General features: G+C 50.1%; 1 protein-coding gene across 3 annotated transcripts in view; it reads left to right on the plus strand.

The window, feature by feature from the left end:
* The window catches only part of XPO6 (exportin 6), a 56,644-nt gene that overhangs the window by 16,422 nt on the left and 25,747 nt on the right, over positions 1 to 14,475 (plus strand). For all 3 annotated transcript variants that reach the window (XM_042037076.1, XM_042037074.1, XM_042037075.1), the window contains exons 3-7: positions 1,580 to 1,692; positions 4,542 to 4,739; positions 7,222 to 7,381; positions 7,775 to 7,852; positions 13,781 to 14,234. In XM_042037076.1, coding sequence (XP_041893010.1) covers positions 1,580 to 1,692; positions 4,542 to 4,739; positions 7,222 to 7,381; positions 7,775 to 7,852; positions 13,781 to 14,234 — 1,003 coding nt within the window. The remainder of the gene's footprint in view (positions 1 to 1,579; positions 1,693 to 4,541; positions 4,740 to 7,221; positions 7,382 to 7,774; positions 7,853 to 13,780; positions 14,235 to 14,475) is intronic.

Here is a 14,475-nt window from a genome sequence, read left to right on the forward strand (position 1 = left end):
CTAACACTGAACTGGCATCTCCCCCTCTCCTGCTTAGGTGGGAACTGGAAGGAAAGGTTTCCATAGTTTGGGTTCCAGGGAATCTGTGACAGCTCCTATGGATGATACAGCAGTGACATTTCCTCTGTACATTGTTGGATTGTGTGTCCTGGAAAACCTCTGCCTGGAGATGGAGCACGGACTTCAGCATTAGGAGTGCAAAGCCAGGCTGTCCCAGTTCTTGTGGGATGTCAAGCAGGAATAACAGCAATTCCCTTTGGGTGGTGGTGTTAAATATGTCCTGGAAGGCAGCAGGGATCCTGCAGGTGCTCTGGGGGAGCTGCTTGTGGTGGTGCTTGTAAAGAGGCACATTCCTTTTATTCCCCAGCAGCCACAGGGAAGCTCCGAGGGCTGGAGCCAGGCTGGGAGAGCTGGGGGTGCTCACCTGGACAAGAGAAGGCCCCAGGGACACCTCAGACCCCCTTGCAGGGCCTAAAGGGGCTCCAGGAGAGCTGGAGAGGGACTGGGGACAAGGGATGGAGGGACAGGACACAGGGAATGGCTTCCCAGTGCCAGAGGGCAGGGCTGGATGGGATATTGGGCAGGAATTGTTCCCTGGGAGGGTGGGCAGGCCCTGGCACAGGGTGCCCAGAGCAGCTGGGGCTGCCCCTGGATCCCTGGCAGTGTCCAAGGCCAGGCTGGATGGGGCTTGGAGCAACCTGGGACAGTGGAAGGTGTCCCTGCCCATGGCAGGGGGTGGGAATGGATAAACTTGAAGGTCCCTTCCAACCCAAATAATTCTGGGATTGTTGTGTTTCTGCCATCTTGTGCCAAAAGTGTGATCAGCATGAAAGGCTTGTCCCAGAAATCCTGTAAAATAAACAACACAAGGTTTTTGCTGTGGTTTTTCCGATGGTGATCTCCTGCGGAAAAGGTATCCCTCACTTTCCTGCTTAAATTGCAGGAAAGAAAACAATTGATTAGGCCTTAAATTTGCTTAGCCTGTAAAGCAGCCCTTGTGGCTTTTATCTTTGTCACATTGTCACCTCGAGAGAGGTGACCAAATCCTCCCCTGAGCGTTCAGGGAGGTTTCTGCTACCCTGAGCTGCCACAAAGCCAGCAGCTCTTGGAGTTGCATTAAAAGAAGGTGGGTGTAGAACACTGTGGTCTGAGCTGCTCCTGCTCTCTCACAATGACCCGAAATCCCAACATTTGGCTTTCACAGCTAAAATAACAATGCTCCTAACACAATTGTTGTGTGATTTGTTTTAATATTCACCTCTTAGTCTGCTGCAGTATTGATGTCAAAACTGATTCTAACATGGCACATCTGTTTTGTTTTCATTAAAGCCTGTTGTTCCATTGCCTTCAACACTGGAGAATGTGATTTTATGCTATTTTTTGCCTTCCTCCAGGTTGTTTGGGTCATTCCCTCAACACAGGGTCTCTTCCCTGCTCGCTTGCTGTGCTATCACTATACATTGTTATGGCTTTATTCGCAGCTACAGAATTTTAATGGTATATTTTACATCAAAGTCAAATTAAAACTGAAGTACATTTTAAAGTAATATTTTATTTTTATGGGTTTTTTTTTTTGCAGAGGAGCTTTTAAATAACTTTGCCCAGCAGATAGGAGCCTGGAGATTCTGCCTGTACTTCCTGTCCAGCACGAGGAATGATTATGTGATGATGTACAGCCTGACAGTGTTTGAGGTGAGGGCTGAGCTCCTGCCTGCTCAGTGCATTCTCTGCCTGGTGCAGTTTTATCTGGCAATCGATTTTTTGGGGGGAAATGTTTGTCTGAAATGGCAGCCCTGGTAAGTACAGTGATAAAAGATGCTTTTATTGCTCTCTGCTAGAGAGGTTGCTTAATGGCAGGCTCAGAGTGGGAGAATATGAATCTTTGTACACAAATTGAAGAATTCATTTCCTGGCATCTCTAAGCACAAATTACCTCCAGTTTCAGAGGCTGCTTGAGTTTCTGCACAATGCTTTTAAGGGTGTTATTGCTTTGAAGCTGTTTTTATGATCAGAAAGATGGGGGTGATTACCTGCTCCTGGCTCCTGCAGCCTTTGAGTGCTGAGAGGGAAGGCAAACTTGCTTTTATTTTTTGTTATTCTTCTGACATTTTGTAGTTGTGGTTGATGCTCTTGAGCTACATCCTGCAAGCTTGTGCTGGTTGTAGAGGTGAGGGGTCTCTCTTAGACAGCCACATCCCACTCTTCACCCGCTTCAAAAAGAACAGAATTTGGGTTAAAAGCCTTGATCTTGATCTCTGTGTCTACTGGACTAAGCAAAAGTATTCTGTGAATAGCTCTGTTGTGTCACTGATTTCTCAGTGACCGGCTCAGTGTCTTTCCCTGAGGACATCCTGGGATTTGGTCCATGTCACACCTCAGTCTGGGCCATTTGTGGCCTGTGTGTTGTGTTCTTGGCTGGGTGGGCACTCTGAGCTGTGCCCCTAAATCAGAGGGGTTAATAGTCCCTAAATCAGGGGGGTTTATAGCCCTTGCACTGAGCCACTTTTTAGATAAATTACGTGTTCTGATAAAAACTCTGCTCTTAAAAGTTGTGTTGTTTTTACAAATTATCCACGTAATTGTTGATTTCTTCTCTTAAATATTCATTTTACTTATTAGGGATTGCAGAGGGAGTCTGGACCCCATCTGCAAATTGAATCTGATTTACCTTCCCCTCAAAAAGGGGTGATCATGGCAAATGACATAGGAATTATTCCTGTTCAGGGGATGGTGTCCCACTGATTTTCCTGATGAGTAAAAGAAACGCAGGGCCAGGAGTTAGATTCAGTGATCCTTGGGATCATCCTGTGTGGATCCTACCAGCTCAGGATATTTTATGGACTTTGGTTACTGAGCCTCCGCCTCCCTGGAGGGGCAAAAAACCTAACTGTGCCCAGAATAAAGAAATCACTGTGCAGTGCAGAGGGAGGGATGGGAGTCCCGAGCCCAGCTGGGAGATGAGGATCTCTCCATGGAGCTTGAATTCCCAAAATTAACTGGTGCAGTGCTGGACATGAACTGCTCCTCAGAGCCATGGTGTGCCCCAGCCTGCAGCTTCCCCAGCTGCCCTTGGGTACTGGATCAAAGGGCTGTGCTCACAAGGATCATTCCCAAAACTGCCCAAGGACATGGATTTCCCAGACTGTTTAGGAAGTTAGCAGTGCATTTGGACTAAAACTCCTCCTGGCCCCCTTCCAGATGAATTGTTTTCACCTCCTGCTTTTTGGAAAAGAAAACATCTTCCCACAAGCATTTATAGGGAGAAAGCTGCTGCTGGCAGGTGGGAGGAGTAGGGCAGAACACAGTGGGCATTAAAGGGTGGATGTTAAAGCTAAAACATCTTCCAGTTTTATTGGGATTCTGGACTTGCAGCAAGGAACCCTCAGCTGCTTGGCCATTGTTTTTAAGCAGTACTTCTGGATTTGCTCTGCTAGAAAACACCAAAACCAACTTCTTTGAGGGACTTCTGTATAAATATCCCTGTGTACCTCTGCACTGGGAACTGGAGTCTCTGTGCAGTACATCCTACTGTGGATTGCATCTCCTTTGAACATACATCACCTTCCAGTTTCGGATATTTGAGGCTTCTTCCAACCCAAACCAGGCTATGATTATGATCTTAAGCGTTCTCCTCCTCCAGGCTGAACCCTGCAGAGGGGCACAGACATTGCCTCAGCCTCCTCTCTGGGTTATCCCAAGAGATTCAGCTCCAGAGCCCTAAATGGGTTCGTAGCAGGGCAGGGAAGCAATTTGCAACTCTGCTTTTCTTTGGATTCTGTCTGGCTTTAAGTGGACTAAAAGCTTTCTGTGCTAGTGGTGCCTTGTCACTGCCAGGCAGTGCCTGCTCCAGTGCCCTTCCAGCTCAGCTTCAGGAGACCTGGAGGGCATCAGAGGCATGGAAAACCAAACCTGCTTCCCTGATTTTCTTTTCCTGGTTCATCCAAGGCTGTGCTTCCCCCTTTAGAGGGGGAAACCTCAGTGCCCAGGGTTAAAAGGTAGAGAAAATAGTTCTGTGCCTGCCACTAGTTCTGCTTGACCCAAAACCAGTTAAACCAGTAACTTCAGCTCCATTGTGGCACTGCCAGTCCTGGGCCATGAGGTGCAGCAGCTCTGTCCCTGCTTTGTGTTGTTCAGCCTGGAGAAGAGAAGGCTCCAGGGATACCTCAGAGCCCCTTGTAGTGACTAAAGGGGCTCCAGGAGACTGGGGACAAGGCATGGAGGGACAGGACACAGGGAATGGCTTCCCAGTGCCAGAGGGCAGGGCTGGATGGGATATTGGGAAGGAATTGTTCCCTGGGAGGGTGGGCAGGCCCTGGCACAGGGTGCCCAGAGCAGCTGGGGCTGCCCCTGGATCCCTGGCAGTGTCCCAGGCCAGGCTGGATGGGGCTTGGAGCAGCCTGGGACAGTGGAAGGTATCCCTGCCCATGGGAGGGGGTGGCACTGGATGACTTTTAAGGTGCCTTCCAACCCCAACCAGTCTGATGTTCCCTGGTTCTCCACGTCCAAGGTGAGCTCATTTGGCACGTCCTTTGCTTTTCCAGAACCTGATCAATAAGATGTGGCTGGGGGTCCCATCCCAGGACAAGATGGAGATCAGGAGCTGCCTGCCCAAGCTGCTGCTGGCTCACCACAAAACTCTGCCTTACTTCATCAGGAACAAGCTCTGCAAAGTCATCGTGGACATCGGGCGCCAAGACTGGCCCATGTTCTACCACGACTTCTTCACCAACATCCTGCAGGTAAGAAGTCTGCCCATGAATGAAGTCAATTTTTCCCTTAGAAACATCATTTTCTTTCCTTGAGCAGGGATTTCTTTTGATGAAGATTAAATATTAAATGTTGCTTCGTAAATTCCTTTTTGATTTTGTGGTAACCCTCAGCTTTTTACATGTTACATTTCACTCTAGGGTTAAAAGTGTTTTGAGGAAGGAACAATATTGTGCCACAAGTATTCACTTTGAATTTTAACTATTATGGGCTAGTTCTTGAAAATGCAGGGAGTGTAGGTTGTTCTTTAAACAAAAGAAAATCAATAAAACCATGGATGTGTCACTGATTCTCAGAAGGGCAGTTTCTCAATGGGGCTGTTGGAGGTTTTTCACCCAACAGCCAAAGACACCCCAAAATCTCTGGTACCTCATCCTTAAGGTCACTAATGGGATGTTGTGGGGGTGTTTAAGAGGGCTCCTGCAGGAAGGCTCAGCTATGAGTTGGAGGATCCTGACTGAATCCATGTTATTAGCTGGAATGTTGGTTGCACTTCAGCATCCTTACAGGGAATCCTGAGCCAGGCTGCTGCTGGAGCCTCACCAGGCTGGTGCAAACCTCTTTTTGTTGGAGTATTTTGTCTCCAGTTCCCTTAAAATTGTTCCTAATTGGCTTAAAGAGGCTGAGTGTAAACTGAAGTGCTGCACAGGCTTTTTCTGCTGACATAATTACATGATTTGAATGCAGCAAAGCCCACGGCCAAGCCACAAGGCGGTTATTTAAATCCGAGTCCTTGAGTGGCAGGAGTTTATTTGTTAAGGCAAATGGATCTAGTATTAATTGCAAAATTAAAAAAAAAAATACTGTCTTGGCTCCAGAGCTCATTGCTGGCTGGTGTAATCACTTTGCTGACAGTGCTCTGGAGAGGGAGGTGCTGCAGGTTTTGCCTCAGTTGTCAGTTTGATAACAAATACTTGGAGATAACTGTTTCCACTTGGAGTTTCACCTCTCATTTCACCTGGATCCAAACGGAAAGGCAGCCTGAGCTCTCCTGGCCTTTCTAGCACCCTGGGGTTATCTTAAGGGATTGCAGAGCTCCCTTGAGGAATCTATTTTCCCTTAAGCCTCTCCTTGTGAGCTCAGCAGCGGAGGGAAATGTTCCCATAAATTATGTGGCAGACACATTCCTAAAATGTTCAGAAAAAATGGAAGAAAAACAGTAATGCTGAATTCCAGGGCCTCAACAGAAGGAAGAGTAGCACAGGAGCAGAATGATTTGCTGTTAGAATTGCAGATGAGCCCTGTTCTCAGGACTTCTCTGAGATCATTTGCAACATGTTCTTTAGCATTAAATTGTATCCCAGTACTCTGAGTAGTCTCTAAACCTTTTACTGAACCTCTGGAGGGGTGGAGAAGAAAGGTAAATTGAGCTACTGTGTTGTCATTCTGCAAATCCAGTAATTCTACATAAAGTGCTGCTTCCTTAGAGGTTTATTTGTTTAGCCTGACTGAGGTACCAGTGCCTGGTATTGCTAAAACTCCCTGGGTTTGTCAGAAAATATTCTGAGAGATGATTTTCAGTCCCTTCACAATTTACCAACAAGTTGGGTGTTTCATTGAGCTCTTTGCCATCTGCTCCTGTGTCTGGGACTTCTTTTCCAAAAGCCAAGACGTGTGTCCAGATGAAGAGCTTTTAGATGGGCTGTTTGCTCCCCAAATATTTCACCAACCTCAGTGTTTTTAGCGGTGTTAACTCAGCCTGGCTCTCCTTTGGAGGGTTAGGGGATCAGGACCAAAGTGAGCCTGGATTACAGAATTATGGCTTCAAGGATTACTTGTAGCAAGCAGGATTGGTTTTGGGCCTTTTTTCTCCCAGAGAGAGCAGTGCATAAATCCCTTTGGATGTGTCTGGTCAGCAGTGAAGAGCTGGAAAGAAAACTTTGTCCCACTTGAACAAGTCTTCAATATCCCAGTGGCTGATGGAGGCACAAATCAGCTTTTTGTCCAGCCCTGTTCCAGCATGGGCAGAAATTTCTCTCTCTGGGGGAAATGCAATTTCCAGTTTGAGATGAAATACAGGTGCAAAGGGAGGTCAGATCCCTCAGCTGTGTCCTGGGGCTGTCTGTCCTGGCTGCAGCCTTTGGGCCGTGTGGGAATGGTGGGATTTTTCTGGGGAAGCTGCTGGGCTGTGAGGTGTGAGCTGCTGGTGCTGAGGTGATGCTGGGCAGGGCTGAGGTCAGAGGATGCAGCAAACAGAAGGGACAGGCTCTTCCTGTGAACGTGCTGAGACACAGAGCATGTGCAAGGACATTATGAAAGCTCTCTTGAAACCCCAAGGATTCCCATGGGGCTCAAGCTGTTGCAACATCAGAGATTCACGTCTGGGGAAATTGAATGTATTCTGTGGGAGGTGGTGTGCCCTCGGTGGCGAGGCTGTTGTAAACCGTGAGTAGCGTTGCTAACCCCTGTCTGTCAGTGAATGTTGCCCTCACACTGCTCTCCTGTCCTCCTCAGCTGATCCAGTCTCCTGTGACCACTCCCCTGGGCCTGATCATGCTGAAAACCACCTCGGAGGAGCTGGCGTGTCCCCGCGAGGACCTGAGCGTGGCCCGCAAGGAGGAGCTGCGCAAGCTGCTCCTGGACCAGGTGCAGACAGTGCTGGGGCTCCTCACAGGTACGAGTCACACGGTGCCACCCACCCTCGTGCCACTGCCAGCAGCGTGTCCCCCTCGCCAGCCAGAGGTGCTGCTGGGCTGGCACTCCCGGGGCTCAGGGAAGCAAAATGGGGGTGATGTAGTGGCTGCTGCTGCTGCACTTGGAACACTCAGCTCTGCCCTGGGTCAACTTAATATGAACCAGCCTGTGTAGCAGAGCAGCTGCTGGGCTCCCTCTGTGAAGAGGGATGGAGATTGGCTTTGGGCTCGCTAAGAGAAGATGTTGTTGAGTGTTTCTGTCCCTTCTCAAAGCACTCGAGGTGTGTTCTGCCCACGTTCTCCTGCAGACTGCGCTGTTTGTTAGATCAGTGTGTTTTTGAGAAGGCAATTCTGAAAGGTCTCTCTTTGGCCAGGTATTTTGGAGAGCATCTGGGATAAGCACAGTGCTACTGCTGCCACTCCACCACCATCCCCAACCTCAGGAGAAAGTGGTAAGGAGAAGCTGCAAGATGGGGTTTCCATGTACTTAAACCTGCAGGATCAGGCACAGATTCCTTCCTTTACTGTCTAACCTCTCATAATAACCCTTCCCTAGAGCTTTCCATAGGCCAACAAATTCCTTACACAAAGAAACAATGGCCACTGTAGGGATGCCCCACTGCAAGTGTCACCTCATTAAAAAGTGCCCACAGAGCTGCTTGTTGTCCTCAGATGGCACAAACCTTCCTGAAGTGTCAGTGCAAAGTGCTCTGATGACAGTGAGTCAAAATCATGGAATTGTTAAGGTTGGAAAAGCCCTCTAAAGTCATCAAGTCCAGCTGTTATTCCAGCACTGCCAAGGCCACCACTGACCCGTGTCCCCAAGTGCCACATCCACATGACTTTTGAATCTCCCCAGGGAGGGTGACCCCAGCACTGCCCTGGGCAGCTGTGCCAGTGCCTGAGCACCCTTCCCATGAAGGAATTTCCCCAATATCCACCTTGCCCCTCCCCTGGCCCAGCCTGAGGCCGTTCCCTCTCCTCCTGTCCCTGTTCCCTGCGAGCAGAGCCCGACCCCCCCCGGCTGCCCCCTCCTGTCAGGGACTTGTGCAGAGCCACAGGGTCCCCCCTGAGCCTCCTTTGCTCCAGGCTGAGCCCCTTTCCCAGCTCCCTCAGCCTCTCCTGGGGCTCCAGCCCCTTCCCCAGCTCTGTTCCCTTCCCTGGACACGCTCCAGCCCCTCAATGTTGTGAGTAGCCCAGAACTGGACACAGGACTGGAGGTGCCTCAGCAGTGCCAGCACAGGGGACAGTCCCTGCCCTGGTCCTGCTGCCACCCCAGTGCTGGTCCAGGCCAGGTGCCATTGCCTTCTTGCCCACACTTTTCCACTGAGCAACTTTCCAGCCTCTCTGCCCCAAGCCTGTGGCCGTGCATGAGGTTGGCATTGTCCCCTGAATTCCAGCTGTGAGCACATCAAAAGCCCATGGAGTAAAACTGAATCCTACATAGGAAGAAGAAAATTAAGGTAGCCAAGTCTCTGTGAAATGGAACAGGGTGCCCAGAGAAGCTGTGGCTTCTTCATCCCTGGCAGTGTCCAAGGCCAGATTGGACGGGGCTTGGAGCAGCCTGGGACAGTGGAAGGTGTCCCTGCCCATGGCAGGGGGTGGAACCTGATGAGCTTTAAGGTTCCTTCCAACCCAAACTGTTCTGTGATTGTGAAAGTTTTTTTTCCGTCTGTTCCTGTTAGACTTTTGTGTGAGTGCTTATCTGATGTTAACCCATTTACATCTCTATTTCTTGGTTACCTCCGAAATGGAGAACACATTTTTGTGTCCTTGTCCTTGGCACACATTTCCTTGTCCCTGGGACCTTGAACAGTTCCCTGGGAGTTGCAGATCATTTCCTTGTGGCCAGATTGCACCAGCAGCTCCAGACAGCTGCCTCTGATAAGCTGTTGGTAGTGTTTTGCTTCGTGCTAAACCTTTCACACTGAAGTTGCAGCAGCACTTAGAGTGCTCCTTTCCTGTAGAAGATACTTCTATATTTATATACAGACCACACACTTGAATGGGAAGAAATACTCCTTTGGGTTGGCAGGGGGGGAGCGGATTTTGCCGTAGCTGGGAAGAGTTTGAGCAGGAAATATTTCCAGAAAAGATCAAAGCTTCTGGTGTCAATGGTCAAGAATGGTGCTGGGGGAGGGCACTGGTGGAACAAATTCTGGGCTGGCTGTCGTGGAAGCCTGTTGGAGATGTCCCTCAGTCCCCTGGGGCTTGTGCTGAGGCAGCTTTCATCCACCTGTGTGTTCACCTCGTGACTTGGGATCGTGTTTCCCAAACTGGAAGCAGGCTGCACTTCTGTGCTGGGCTTTTCTTTTCTCCCCTCTCAGGGAAAACAAACCAACTTTTTACCCAGTGTTTTTTCAAGGTAATTGTAAGTGATGCCTTTTCCTGGTCTTAAAATCAAGAGTCATACACGGTTAGAAGGGGAAAAGGGATTTTACCTTGGTATTTATTTTAAGGATCCTTAGGTGCACACGTCCAGGTCATATGCACCGAAATGCACCCCGCAAAATGCCCACCCCAAAAGATCTGGTATATCATTATGGGTGTTACTAATTAGCAGATCTCTCAAAGATTCCCCAGTGAGAGGCTCGAGTGAGCCCCCCTCCCCAAGGAGCCTTCCCCTGGATGGTTCTATCTGAGTTTACAGAATGTGTTCTGGAGAGGACCTTGGGGTCTGGGCCACACTGATCCCTGGCTACAAAGCTTCTGAAATGTTGTCTCTCAGCTTTGACAAACAAGTCCAAGAATGTAGGCAAAAAGCACTAAGAATACAGAAGCTGTAAAAAAGGTATAACAGGGGTATAAAAGAAAAGGCAGAAAATCTTCATGGCATCATAAGAAGCAGGACCACACTGGCAGTGCCTTTAGAAGTTTCACTTTTCCTGTGCAAATTTGTTTGTGTGAAACTCCTCTCTCTGTTTTATTTTGCTGTGCTGTGCCTTTGCTGTCTCCATGTTAAAAGTGGTTGTGCTTCAACTTCTTGAAGTCACAGAATCACTGAGGTTGGAAAAGACTCTGAGACTGAGTCCAACCATTAACCAGCACTGCTGAGTCACCACTAAACCATGTCCCCAGGTGCCACATCCACACGGCTTCTGGACACTTCCAGAGATGATGATTCCACCACCTCCAAAAGGAACACCAAGTACTTCCCTCTGATCCACTGCTTGCTCATTTTGTGCTCCCTGAGACTCAATTCATGCAGGGCTCAGTTCCTGTTTACTGGTGACTCTTGATTGTTTTCATTGCTTAAATGAGGCCAGCACCCTTTGCTCTTTCCATTCAGGTGAAGTTAAAGGTGTTCCAAGAGGCAAAACAAGCTCCTGAGTCCCCATAAATGTTTAATATTTTCCATCAGAGCCCAATTCTCTTTAGGAACTTGGAAAACCTCTGCTTCCTATTTTTTATTTGCACAGGGAAGTGGAGTGAAATGGTTACTTGCAAGTCTTAAATGTGTTTTAAATAGCACTTGAAGACAACATTAAACTCATTTCTCGTATCACTCAAGCAAAGGAACTCTGATAATGTCCCATGTTGGACAACATTTGAGTTATTGCATTGGTGTAGGATTTACTCAGCAACAATCTCAGCCTCCAAATGCTGTCTGTGCATGATTTGTAGCACATTTTCTGATGAATCCCTTCCTCAGGAATATTCACTCACCTATGGCAAACAGATGAGCAGCAGAAGTATTTGTGGCTGGCTTCCTGCTGCAGAGCCAGGCACTGGGAGGTTTCTCCTTTGGCATGAAAGCAGCTGATGCTGTAAATTTGTCACCTGTTTGCAAAGACACTGAAAATCCCTAAAGCTCAGAGCTTCAGTGATTTAAGTGCGTGCAAAGCACTTGGACCAACTGCTGGGAGTTACAGGAACATCACTGAGAGTTTCTGGTGTGCATGGATTAAAAGATGAGAATCTGTAATTCTCATTGATATTTGTGGAGTTGGCTGAACTGAATGGTTAAAAGAGTAACGATAGTTTGGGTTGGAAGGCACCTTAAAGCTCATCCAGTGCCACCCCTGCCATGGCAGGGACACCTTCCACTGTCCAAGGCTGCTCCAAGCCCTGTCCAGCCTGGCCTTGGACACTGCCAGGGATCCAGGGGCAGCCCCAGCTGCTCTGGGCACCCTGTGCCAGGGCCTGCCCACCCTCCCAGGGAACAATTCCTTCCCAATATCCCATCCAGCCCTGCCCTCTGGCACTGGGAAGCCATTCCCTGTGTCCTGTCCCTCCATGCCTTGTCCCCAGTCCCTCTCCAGCTCTCCTGGAGCCCCTTTAGGCCCTGCAAGGGGCTCTGAGCTCTCCCTGGATCCTTGTCCAGGTGAACACCCCCAGCTCTCCCAGCCTGGCTCCAGAGCAGAGGGGCTCCAGCCCTTGGGACATCTCTAAGGGCTTTCTCTGGATTCACTCCAGCAGCTCCACGTCCTTCCTGTGCTGGGCCCCAGGGCTGGGGCAGCTCTGCAGGTGGGGTCTCACCTGAGGGGGCAGAGGGACAGAATCCCCCCCTCCCCTGCTGCCCACGCTGGGGCTCAGCCCAGGGCACAGAGGGGGTTTCTGGGTGCTCACAGCCAGGACATGACCAGCTCTCATCCTCCAGCACCCCAAATCCTTCCCCCAGGGCTGTTCTCAGTCCATTCCCTGCCCTGCCTGGGTTTGTGCTTGGGATTGCCCCAGCCCTGGTGCACTTGGCCTTGTTGAGCTTCAGGGGTCTGTCAGAGCACGGTGTGAGCTGTACATGTGTGACTGTCCCCACAGGGGGGTTCAGTGCTGAGATTGAAGGGCTGGATTGTCTTGTTCAGCCCAAGCCATGTGATGCCCTCAGTTTCTGGAGTGCAGGAGAAAGAAGCAGTGATAAGGCTTGGCAGGGAATTAGGAGTTTAGTGATGTAAGACATAAATCTTGGTGAAAAATGAAGACTTAAGAGGGCTGTGTTCATCACTCGGGCTCTTGTGTACGTTGCAAGTAGCTCAGTAAATCATAGCTGTTATTCTGGCACTGCTGGTGTGTCTGGATGTTTCACTTCCAGAAAAAATCCCTCAGATTCTCTGAGAACTTCAGATTCTGTAGCACAGCAAGTGGCAGATTTTTAAAGATGAGGAGATTGTTTGTACTCAAGGAGAAGTGCATTGAACAACCTGGGGAGGGTGAATAATTTTGCAGCAGGTGGAAGCCTGGAGATTGTGGGCACCATCTGTGGGAAAGGCAGCCTGGCTGGGGCTGGCCCTTGGATTCCAAAAGCTTTTGAGGAAGCGAAGGCCATCAGGGACAGGGGAGTCTCTGGATTGTTGGTGGCTTGGTTAGAGGTGGGAGATGAAAGGTGAGTGGATATGGTCCCCTCTTGCTGTGAGGGGGGAGTTCACCCTGGACTAGGCAGGATTAGCTTTAGAGCTTCTCCACATCATTCTACAGAGAATTCACAGCAGCAGCAGTCAGAAATAATCACCTGCTGTGCTGCTCTGTGGAACTGAGGCTCATCTGCACCTTGAGTGGTGGCTGCACTTCTGCTCTTGTGGTGTCAGTAGGTGCAGAGTAGCAATGAAAGCTTTGTAGAAGGGCACTACAGGTGATGGAGGGGTTTGGGTGGCTTCCCTGTAAGTAACAACAGGAGTAAAACCTTCAGTCTGTCAAAGAAACTGAGCGAGGAGCGGCATGAGAAGCCTACTGACACAAAGAAAGTGAAAGCAGGGATTCTTTCTGTTTCCTGTTAGGGTAGAAAATGGAACTAGCAGCTGGCATACCCCAACCAAAGCAGCTTCATGGTGAAGCTGTGGAACTCTGCCACAGGATATTGCAAATATTAACTTTATGTGGCTTCAGCTGGAGGCTGGAGAAAGTCTTGGAAGATAAATCCCGAGGCTGTGTCAAATTTTTCAGACTCCAGCTTTCTTGGGAAGCTTCTGTCCTGCTGTGGTTGGGAGGCTGGGGGATGTGATCTGTGCCTGCCATGGCTTTGGGTCCCTGGGAAGAGGTGCTGCACTGAGTGAGCTGTTTGGTGTGATGGGAACATCACCCAGGAGTGTCACAGGCCAGCAGAAGACTCTGCCACCTTCAGTGTAGCAGGGATGTGCCCACCTTGCATCACGGATGCTCAACCTTATGGGGGGATAGAATTTTACAATAAATTCCTAAAATCCAGCCCGTGGCATTGTATTTCCTGGAACACCGTGGGGGTGCCCTGCCTGGTAAGGCCGGAAGGGTTCTGTGAGGCCAGTTCCTGAGTACAGAAATCACCAGGTCCTCCCACACAAATAACCTGCTGGGTGTTCTGAGTTGGAAGGGATCCACAGGGATCATCAGAGTCCAGCTCCTGGCCCTGCACAGGACTGGGCTGGGCAGCTGGGGGTTCATGCCCTGCCTGACACCGCTGTCTCCCCCAGGTGACCTCTTGAGTAGCCTCTTGCAGAGCCCCAGCGCAGCCAAACTGCTGAACCAGCCCATCCCCATCCTGGACACAGACAGCGAATACATCTGCTCCCTGGCACTGGAGTGCCTGGCACACCTCTTCAGCTGGATCCCTTTGTCCACGAGCATCACCCCGTCCCTGCTCACCACCATCTTCCACTTCGCGCGCTTCGGCTGCGACACCCGCGCCCGCAAAATGTCCTCGGTCAACGGCAGCAGCCACAACTCGGTGCTGGGGCAGGAGCGGGGCCGCCTGGGCGTGCTGGCCATGGCCTGCATCAACGAACTGATGTCCAAGAACTGCGTGCCTATGGAGTTCGAGGAGTACCTGCTCCGCATGTTCCAGCAGACGTTCTACCTCCTGCAGAAGATCACCAAGGAGAACAACGCGCACACGGTGAAGAGCCGGCTCGAGGAGCTGGATGAGAGGTAGGAGCAGCTGAGCTGCCGTGCCAGGGCCTCGTGCTTTCTCTGAAGGACTGGGGGGGTTTATTTTGGGGTCATGCATGGTGTGTCTGATGGCCTTTTTTTCAGACTACTGACCTGGGGCGGCTGGGCAGACAGGTAGGTGTGCCCAGGTAAGGGCCTCTGAGGGCTCGCTGCTGAGGGACCTGCTGGCCCAGGTTTGTGCTCCTCGCTGTCCTCTCCCTCGCCTGTCCTGTTCGTTGCT

The sequence above is a fragment of the Corvus kubaryi genome, unplaced genomic scaffold (assembly GCF_017639235.1).
Source record: "Corvus kubaryi isolate FWS band 111438036 unplaced genomic scaffold, C.kubaryi_AGA036_p1.0 37387, whole genome shotgun sequence".
Lineage (NCBI taxonomy): Eukaryota > Metazoa > Chordata > Aves > Passeriformes > Corvidae > Corvus > Corvus kubaryi.